Genomic DNA, 10,616 nt, shown 5'->3' with positions numbered 1-10,616 from the left:
CTCCCTCACTGCAAGGGCCTTGATCTGCCCCCCCCCCCCACCAGACTTACCAGCTGAATGCAGCTCTTCAAGCTGAAGAGCCGAGTATCAGAAATGAGATCAGTATCAGCTGATATAGATAGCCGATTTTTTTTTAGGAGGTATATCAGCCCAAAATTCTGTATTGGGGCACCCCTAGTCTCAGCACAACCCTGCCCGAGGCATGCAGGCAACAGATCACAGCTCTGCCCCAGCTCTGGACCACACTGTCACCAATGCAAGATCCCAACCCTGGAGCAGCTCCCCATCCAGCCACGCATCCCACCAGTGTTGCTGAGGCCAGTCTCCAGGGAAACCCCAGCCCTGCACTGTCACAGCTCCATAAAAACCAGCCACAGTGACATGGGCAGGGGCTGCTGGGAAACGGAGTCCACTGTGGGCTCAATCCAGCCTGAGGCCAGACTTTGCCTGCTGCAATCTAAGACTGCTGGTCAGTTTCGTGCTGGAAAGACATCCTCCCTTGGGACAGAGCACTGACATGTAGATACCTTCTGAAAGCTTTATCATCACCATCTTCCAATTTTCACTACTATGACAATTATTTAATGGTCTACAAGTTTCCAGCAGGTACGTAATTTTATTTTTAAGCTATTTTAAAAATAAACCTGCTGTTTAATATCTATTACTGACATTAAATAAAAATATGCTACTGACTGGAAGGGATGGAGAGTAAATATAACTAAATCAACCTGCATAGGTTATAAGAATGTCCTACAGAGACCTACCAAATTCATGATTAGGTGATTTTTGCGGAAACCACAAATTTGGTAGGTCCCTCAAGAAAAAGCCTGGTCCCTGGGAAAACTGGAAAACAGGGAGGGGAGGGGGGAAAAAAAAAAGCTGGGGAGGTAGGAAGCCCTGGCATCCTGAAGCATGGTGGGGGGAAGTTGGCAGAGTGCAGCGAGTCCCCCCGCCCCACCTCTGATTGGCTGAGGGGCCCTGGAAGTCCCTCCCCCTCCCTAGAGAGTGACATCTATCTATCTCCCAGGAGGAGACGGAAATTCTGGGGCCCCTCAACCAGAAGCATGGGGAGACCCCACAACACACTGCATGAAGTGGCACCAGATGCCGTGCTGGGACAGCAAAAATAAAGACAGCCTCTGTGAATTAGGTAGGTCCCTACTTGCAGAGACTCCAAAATGTGCTGCGTACGAAAACTGAGAAAGCTTGGACAGCATCTCTTGCACAAAAATGCAAGACAATGGCTGGGGCAAGACTGGCTTGTGGTAATGACTGCCACAAGAAAAGCCAGTACAAGACCCATGCCATAAGATAATAACAGTCATAACAAGAGTCCTCAACTTTCTACCACACCTGAGAAGTGATGGTTAAAAGTATTGGCAGAGTCCTGACACACTCATCACATGTGTATTTCCAGGCTAAGAGCCAAAGGAAAGGCTGAGCCAGTGAAGGCAAGGTAACTACATATGCATTTCAATTGACCTAGCAGCTAAAGAAAACAGAAGGCTAAACATGCATCTCAAGGGAAACCTGTAGAAGGTGCATTGTGCACATGCATCCTGTACGTGACATGCTAACATTTCTCCAAACAGGCTGAGGTGTTACAATGTCTCAGCCATTTAATGCATGTCTGGAGTTTGGGAAAAAGACCATCACCCATACAAGCTACCACAAACGTGCCCCATTGATAATCAAATACCCCAAGGCAGGTTTAGTGATACCTAAGCATCCTGTCTGACCACTCAAGGCCCATCATGTATGATTAACATATAATTGCAGGGGCTGTAAAAAACACACAAGTCTTCATACCCAGACAGATCCAAAAACAGGAGTAAGGCAATTAACAATTATGATATGATAAACAATCTTTCCCTCCCTGTTTTGTTTGGACTTTAATTGGCCAACTACCAAGGGAAAATCCTTTGAAGGTATACAGTTAAACAGTATAAAAACTAAGCAAATCTGCCAGCAGCAAGGCATGAACAATCCAGGGAAGATCAAGAAGCCATCCTGCACCACCCAGCCAAAAAGTGAAGGATCCACACCTGTACAAGAACTGCTTCCTGCCTGCATTGGGTAAAGATCTCTGTGCAGCTACAGTAATAATAAGGACTAATAGCTTATTTTATATTGGGAAAGAGTCTTTTTCTGTCATTTAGCTTTGGAACTTGTTGGTAATTATTAAAACAAGCCTTTCTGCTATTCATCAGCTGAGTGTTGCATCAATTCTTAGAGCACTAGGTTTAAAAGCCCATTTTAAGTGCAACAAGAAGTACTGAAGAACCTACCCACAACCTGAATTGAGCTCTAAAACTTGTTAAATTTACAATCCTGGAAACTGCTATAAGATGCTGTACTGAAGCAAATTTAACTTGTACCAAAATAGGGACTTACCATCTTTGAGGGAACCTCTGACTATGCTGTCTGGATCCAACTCTTCATGGGAAAGAAATACCCGCAGGCGCTTTAAGGAAACGCTGGCCTAGACATGAGAAATCATGTTTCTTATTTATTTTTATTTATTATATATTATATATATATGCGCGCACACACCTCTTTCTCTCTCCTCTCACACATGTACAACACTGATTTTTTTAACAGATGTTAAAGAAAGTGTATTATTCCTAGCATTATAAGATGGCATGACACTTTCCCATCACCATCACAGGATAGATATATATTTGTTTTGCAAGGGTTTGTGACTGTACAAGACCAAAACTATTAGTGTGCCCAACACATGGAGAAAAAAAAAAAAAAAAAACAGTAAGTTTAACTTTCTAAGGTGGGGGCACTTCAGCGATTTACATCTAGAATGTCCAAACAACTGCAATGCTTAAACATCCCAAGGCTTTAGAATGGCCTTTCCACATAACCAAACCCACTTAATTACTAACATTAAGACCTTACCTGCACTACACTGCTGATGACCATTGGAAGAATATTCAGTGGGAACCGGAGGATGTTGAATAACGCTAAGGAAACAAAAGCCTTCTGAGCATCCAAAACATTGTTCTCATCTATCATTACATACACAGCAAACGTGCATAAAGCAACCTAAAAATCAAAGAGGCAAAAATCAGGTTCTTTACTACCTTTCATCGCACAACAATTCAATGACAACAACATATGGTCTAATAACTAGAACCATATTTATGCACTGAAAGCCAAATAAGCATTATTCTTAAGACCAATAAAACAGTAAGAACAAGTCCTGCGAGGACCAACTACATGCTTTATTAAAGAGCTGCTAAAACTGCTTGGAAAATGCTGAGGGCTCACTTAGCACACAAGGCAAAGCAACACATTAAAGCATTGTGATTAGCGCAAGGGTACCAAGCTATTCATGGTGGTCTCTACCTTTTTCTTCCTAATTCCTCATATTCTCTCTCCAATCATTACAATCACAGCACCATTCCAGCCAGTTATGACAATAGACAGCCAGTGTAATTAGTTGCATTTGGGCCTTAGCTACACTACATTATGTAGCAAGGTACAAGCACTTCTGTTTTTCCACAAATGTAGCTGCCCTAACTGGTGGGTAAAAAAGTCTGAAATGTAAATTATAACCACGAGGGCTGTGTGAAGCTTTGGTCGCCGATTCAATTCAGTGGATGAATCTAAATCAGGAGACCCTTTAATCTCTCCGAATTGAATCAGAACCCTCTGAATTGATTCGGAGAGAATCAGTGATTCGGACATAGACACAGCTTTAAATGTTTTTTCTACATACCTCAAGGCACCAGCACGGCTTGTGAACGCTGTGATGGTGGGGCAGATGAAGCGTCCCACAGGAGTGCGGGGGGATTCCCAGTGCGCTCGGTGGCGGATCCAGAAGTGGACCAAAAGCACTTCTGATCCACTTCCGGATCCAACACTGAGCACACAGGGCCCCCCCCCCGTGCTGCAGTGGGATGCTCCATCCGCCCCACCATGTCAGCGTTCACAAGCCACCTGGTACCTCAAGGCATGTAGAAAAAGCATTTAAAGCTGTGTCTGGCCGAATGGCTGTTTCTCCTAATCAACATCGAATCTTTGGATTCAACTGAATCAAAAATTGGGACAGTGATCCACATCGAGTCAAATCACTGTCCCCGATTCAGGCCGAATCCAATACGGCCCCTTTTGTACACCCCTAGTAACCATTTCATGAACTAGATCTCTATAGCAGCCCATACAGTTCTCAGAAAAGTCCCTGTCCACAGTGAACAAAAAAGCTGTGTTGGACCGCACCATCGGTAACCACATTGTATTTCAGGAAAAATACATCAACAAAGAAAACAGTACAACACACAAAAGACTAACACATTTCTCCCTTTCCAGGTGTGGTTTTTCCTTAAGATGGCCTGTAAGATGCCTCAATTCATGCTCCAGACACTCCTGCCCCAATAGCCTCTTCTATATTCCTTATGTTAGTGTGGGATAATAAAGTTATAATAATCGTGTATCAAGACACAGTTGGCTTGATGGTCTGAAGTGTACCCGATTTTGGGCAAGCCCAAATTACGCTTTAGCCCCAAAGATCAATGCTTAGTACCAAGTGCGATGTTTGAGGTAAAAGTGCAAGCATAAATTGCATTTAGTAGGAAAGACTAACTCACAATCTGCCTAATAAAACAAATTAACACTCTTAAAATTGAGTGTTGCACATGAAAGAAGTTAGTAGTATTTTTGTAAGTCTAGCGGACTGCTGTGAAAGAGTGTATTGTTTCTCTTACGGCTGCTGACAACTGTGCACGGTACAGTAGTGTGTTTACATGGTCCTGTACTCAGACAGACCAACAGTGAGAGGAGCCCTCCCATAGAGAGCAAAAGAGGCCTAAACAATACTTAAAAGGAACGTGCAAGTATTTACTGGCCGCTCAACCAAGATACAATCTTATCAGCAAGTACAGGCGCACCCAAAGGTACAAGGCAATGATTCATTTTATGACACTGATATTACACAATGTTATAAAACATCTCTGGCCACAAGAGCAACAGGGTAGAGAAGAAAGCAGGGGGAAAAAAAAAACGTGTAGCTGAAAAGGAAACGAAACAAGTCAAACACCTACTACATAGTCCTTTACAAAAAATTATCCCAATGGATAAAAGTGAGGTAAAGAGGAAGTATTAGGACACTCGCACTTAAGCACCAGTCCTGCTTCTGTGGAAATTTTGCCCCTGACCTGCAAGAACAGGCCTGCTGTGCATTCACTACACACTGAAGTTTAAAAGCTGGGTAGAAACTGTCAACCTTGGGCCCTACGTAAAATTAAAATAAGGAAAGCCCATCTCTGGAATGGTATGTGGATTTTTCTTTCCATATCCTTCTTTTAGACAAGCAGTCACTAAAGAATGCTTCTGACATTTCCTACCCAGGCTGTGACTTCTTCTGCCTTTTATCACACCTACAGTGTAAACACTAATAGCAGTTGGAAGGAAGGAATCCATGAGTGGAAAGAACATTTAAACACCTTCAACAAGAACAGTACATATTTTATCCTAATGTAGTCATGGTTTTATTTGCTTCTACAGGCAAGAGCAACTTTTGTTCCAATACAGCCACAAGCAATTTTAATTTGTTCTTCTCTCTTTTTTCTTTAAATTTAAAATTTAAGCCAACAACGAACAAGTCAGTTTCTCTTTTTTTTTCCCCTTTAGACATGAAAAGGAAGTAGATTTCTAGGAGGTAGAATATTAAATGATCCCAAATTACAGAATAATCTTTCCCTGTCCAAGGTGTGGTCAGGGGTATTTGTGAAGTGAATTGATAAGTGTTCTAAATGGACGTGCATGATGTTCCTTTTTGTTGAGGCCTCTTACTCGTGAATCTGTTGTACATGCAATTCTAAGGTGTTTTCTCCAGAAAGGACACAGACGAAGAAAGTAGAAGTGTTACAGGGAACTATCCTACTATAAGCAATGTCATTCTGGAAGACCAGAAGGTATCAAGATCCTCCTTTCAAAAAGACATTGAGAAATTACAACGTTCATGTTGCTGTGGACAGAAAAGGATTTTGCAGGATTTTGTAAAAAGAGGGAGCAGGAGCAGCAACCAGTGCTGCAGGGGTGGCTGCATCCCCTGCTCCCAGCCTTCTCTCCCTCTCAATAGGGCAGGCAGACGGTGCAGTTATCAGGGACTTTTTGAAGTCCTCAAAGCAGGTAAGAAGTCCACCCCCTTTCCCTCCCTGCTCCCCCAATATCTGCCACAGTCCTGAGAGTGAGAAGAGCTCCAGTCCCACACTAAGTAGGCTGCATGGGAGCCAGGCTCAGCCCAGGACAATGGCAGTGGCCACAAGCAGGCAGTCAAGTTCTTCCCCACGCCTACTCCAAGGCTAGCAGGGAAACACCCAGCGTGGCGACCAGGCCAGGAAGGGGAACCTAGCCACCTGCTGCCAATGCCCCAGGCTAAGCCCAAACCCTGCACAGCCACAATGGAGTAGGACAGGAGTTTCTCTCATGCTTAGAACCACAGAGATAGCAGCAACAGCAGGTGGGGACAGGAAAATGGGAGGAGAAGGTGTGTACCGCTAAGCATGAAGGGAAGAGGGTGGGATCTGTACCTTCTTCAGGGACTTAAACTCCCCAGCTGCTGCTCCTGCCAAGTGGTTAGAAAGGGGAGGGTATGGCCACGCCACTGTATCCCTTTTGGATCTGTCCCCAACTGCAGATGAAGTTCTGCTTAGAGGACCAATTTACTGCTAGGAGTGAAAGACCAGTAGTAATGCAACTAGCAAAAAAGCAAGACTTCATTCCCCTGTCCCATTAGATTTCTAAATGCACCACAAAAAAAGCCTTCATGTTTGTTTTACCTACCAGAAAAGGAGCGCACACCCAAGTGAATGTACCCACTGCTCCTAGGTAAGCAGACTTTTTAAGTACTTTCAGTTCTTCCTGTCTGATCCCCAGTACTTTCTCTTTGAAGGCTAATTCCCAGGCATAAAGTTTCAGCACCTTGATCCCATTGAGAATTTCATTCATCAGTTTAATTCGGTTATCCTTGTTTTTCATTTGGGCTACCTGAAAAACATGACAAAAATTAAGGCCATTGATAAATTATTTGAATTAAAAACATTATTAATTCTCAACAGTAATACATACCTAATTATCATGGGGGAAAAGAAAGTGATGTATTTACAAATGCACATAATATTTTTTAAAAATGCTTAACAAGTCCTTAACAGAGAACTGTAGAAGTAGATAGACATTTCAGCCAATTAAGGAATGTTTTAGATTGGGGGGGGGGAGAAAAGCTAAGGTACAAATGAATTATCAGAACATTAAAAACAAAAATAATTCAGAAACCTACATGCCATTACCAGAGGACCTGATTATCAGTTCTGTTACTCAATTTCTTCTCAGCTACAAAGTTATACACCAAATGCAATTTTTTTTAAAAAGTAACACCACTGTAACTGAACTTGACTGCTATAGTTTGTACCTTACCATATGCCACCCTACACAATGCAACATTTTGTTCTGCTTATGCTACTACTAAATGAGCACATCTACATGAGACGTTTCAAGCGCAGTATACTAATTCTAGCGCACAGTAGCACAGTGGGCAAAACCCATGCCAAATGTGCAAAAACTAGGCTACTTACTGAGCATTAGTGTCACCAAAAAAGCATGCACCATAGCTAATGCACAGTAGTGCTGATTACAGTGCATTAAGGGAGTACCTGTGATTACAGTGTGGATGCGCCCAGTATGAGCTAATGGAGAACCAAGGTGATAAACCTTCAGATTTCAGCAGAAGACATTTAACTTTTTGGGGCATTCTCCTCCCCAGTACATCATGAGATGGTTACATTCGCCTGGGATGGTTTAGACAGGGGTAATTCTCCCTTGAGCAAAGAATTTGACTAGATGATCACTCCTGAGCGCTCTCTCAGCCCTTCTGTCCTATGATTCTATGTTCACTTCCTATCTTCTCAAAACTATTCCAGTTATAAAAGAAGCCTTTGAAGAGGATCATAGAGATGCAGTACAAAGCATGGAAAAAAGGCCATTAAATAGTGAGAGCACAAGACTGAAAGGTAAGGCTACAGAGCAGATTGCAGGGTTGTGTTGAGACCCTTTATGTAGTTCTAAATAATCTATCTTGGATTTCAAAAGCAATCTAGCTTCAACAACCAGAGGGTCCATTCAGTTAATTTACTCTGCAACTTCTACATTTGATCCAAAGGTTGTATTAAATAGTGTATACTTTTTATCAGCATATACAATTAAATCAAGATAATTTTACAATTCTCACTTAGCAGCTAATAATAGTGTCACCAATCAGTGACACATGCATCTGTATCAGACTCCAGATACTAAAATTTATCATGTGTAATTTTTTTTCCTTCATAAAAGTGTTAAAGAAAAAAAAAAAAAAAAAAAAAAATCAATAAAGGAATTACATTCTGGATTTATATATGTGTATCTTTAGAAATAAAGGAACTGAAAAGTAAAAATGAAAGCCACCTATGGAGAAAAACAGAACAAAACTTACGACCCAAACTGTGACCAAGGAAAAAAATTGTCACTAGAAGTACCATTCTAGAAACATAAATATTTCACACAAAACGTGGACTACTGCCTAAATAGTAAGTGCTCTGACTTCAGGTCTCAGACAGCAAGTCAGAAGTGGTACAACTTGCATTTTCTCTTATTAGGCATCTTACTAAGCTGCATAACTTTCTATTTTATGCTACTGTGAAACATTGCATTTTAATATGTGATGTTGTTTTATAGACAATGTTTCCATACTAGAAATCAAGATTGTAAAATATCTGTTGATATTTTTTTGGAAAGTCCATTAGGCACGCTAGTCACAAATCTAAAGATAATTTTCAGGCAGCATGTGCTTCTTCTGAAAACCACCTTGTATCGCAAAATACAGCAAGCATGAAAACTAAAAAGGTCACAGAGTAGTAACATTTCTTAAAGCAAACACAAAGTATTTAATACGTTACCTGATACGTTTTTGTCTTCATTGCCATCACGGCATTTAATGGCACCAAAAGGACCATGACTGCCACACCTGCTAATACAGAAGGACCTAAATTCTAAAGGGGAAAAAAATAGTTTAATTACAACTTTACACTCAAATACTAGTTTAAAAAATTAGTCATACAATTTTCCTGGCTGTTATAGCTTGGACAGTGTCTCTTGCACAAAAATGCAAGACAGTAGCTGGGACAAGACTGGGTTGTAGTGACAAGACTGCTACCAAAATAAATCAATCAATCTCTGCTAATGGCTTGCAATACCCAATACTAAACTCATGCCATAAGCATGATAAAAGCTTCAACCCTAAAAAAAAAAGTGACAGTTAAAATTATTGGCAGAGACCCAATGCACTCATTACATGTGCATCTCCAAACTAAGAAAGCCATAGAAAAAGGCTAAGCCAGCATACCAAAAGAAGGCAAGGAAACTGCATATACATTTCAGCTGAACTAGCACCTAAAGACAACAAAACACTAAATTTGCATTTCAAGCAAAACCTGTAAACAATGCAGGAAAGATGCCCTGTGCGTGACAAATGCACAGCAGGGCAGGGGGCAACTTATCTTATCTGGCCCTGGTCTTGTCCACCCTGCACTCACTACCAAGGGCACTGAACAGAACAGGTGGGCAGCGGGCAAGGTCTTCAGGGAGACCAGCCCAAGACACCCGTGAACCAGGCACACTTGGCTGGATGGATGGGAAGGGTCCACAGGCAGGCAAGAAGCGGCATCCAGGAGCAGCATGGGCAGGCAGGGCTGGGGTTGAAGGGCAGTGACAACACTAGGCCAGGGCCCAGGGCAGAGCCAGGATCCACTTCCTGCACGTCCCTACAGTGAGTGCCAGTTCTGTAGGCACGGATACGCAGGGAGTGGACTACAGCTGTGTCCTGGCCCCAGCTCCACTGCCACTGCCCCATGTTCCCGGCCCTGACCATCACACTCCCAGATGCTGCTCCCTGCCCACCCACAGCCCGATATCATCTACCCAGCTGAGAGCAACCTGCCAGCCAGGGTCCTGGATCAGCCTCCCTGGAGACTCCCCATGCCCATGCCATTCAGCATCCCCAGTGATGAGTACAGGGCAGATGGGCAAAGGTGCCCAGGCCACGAGGCCAGGTCCAGCAGTGGCAGAGACCCTCTTTGTTACCACCCTTCAGGTAGCTGAAGACTGCTATGAAATCCCCTCTCAGTCTTCTCTTCTCCACAGCCTCTTCTCAGAACTCACCTGCCCCATCCCCCAAACCATTCTTTTTGCCCTGCGCTGAACTCTCCCAATTGGTCACATCCGTTCTGTACTGGGTGGCCCAAAACTGGACACAATACTCAAGGTGTGGAGTAGCACAATCTGCTAGCAACACTCTTAAGGGAATAATTCTCAGTCCTTTCTTTCAACTGAAAAGTGAAACTGAAGTTGTTATTCCAATAAGCATCTGGACCAAAAAGAGCAGCGTACTGTTTAAAGTATGGCTGCCAGGAGGCTGAGCAAAAGGCAAGGAGCTTCATCTCAACACTTCTCCAAGTGATAAGTAGATTAAGTGAGTTCAGGTGTAAACAGTATGCTTTGGAGCAAAGGAAGACCAAACTCATAGGGCACATGCAAGGGTGTCCCCATGATCGTCAAGTAGAAGCAGGATCATTGAA

At 42.9% G+C, this 10,616-nt stretch overlaps 1 protein-coding gene across 1 annotated transcript in view; it reads right to left on the bottom strand.

The window, feature by feature from the left end:
- Positions 1–10,616, bottom strand: part of ABCC1 (ATP binding cassette subfamily C member 1) — a gene marked incomplete at its 5' end in the record, with an annotated part of 77,312 nt that overhangs the window by 35,918 nt on the left and 30,778 nt on the right. The window contains 4 exons of the mRNA XM_019512596.1: positions 2,395–2,482; positions 2,908–3,054; positions 6,796–6,999; positions 8,940–9,032. Of these exons, the coding sequence (XP_019368141.1) occupies positions 2,395–2,482; positions 2,908–3,054; positions 6,796–6,999; positions 8,940–9,032 (532 nt within the window). The remainder of the gene's footprint in view (positions 1–2,394; positions 2,483–2,907; positions 3,055–6,795; positions 7,000–8,939; positions 9,033–10,616) is intronic.

This window comes from Gavialis gangeticus, unplaced genomic scaffold (genome assembly GCF_001723915.1).
Source record: "Gavialis gangeticus isolate Ggan-Ray unplaced genomic scaffold, GavGan_comp1, whole genome shotgun sequence".
Lineage (NCBI taxonomy): Eukaryota > Metazoa > Chordata > Crocodylia > Gavialidae > Gavialis > Gavialis gangeticus.
The sequence above is the reverse complement of the archived record's forward strand: the minus strand, read 5'-3'. Positions and strand labels throughout refer to the sequence as shown.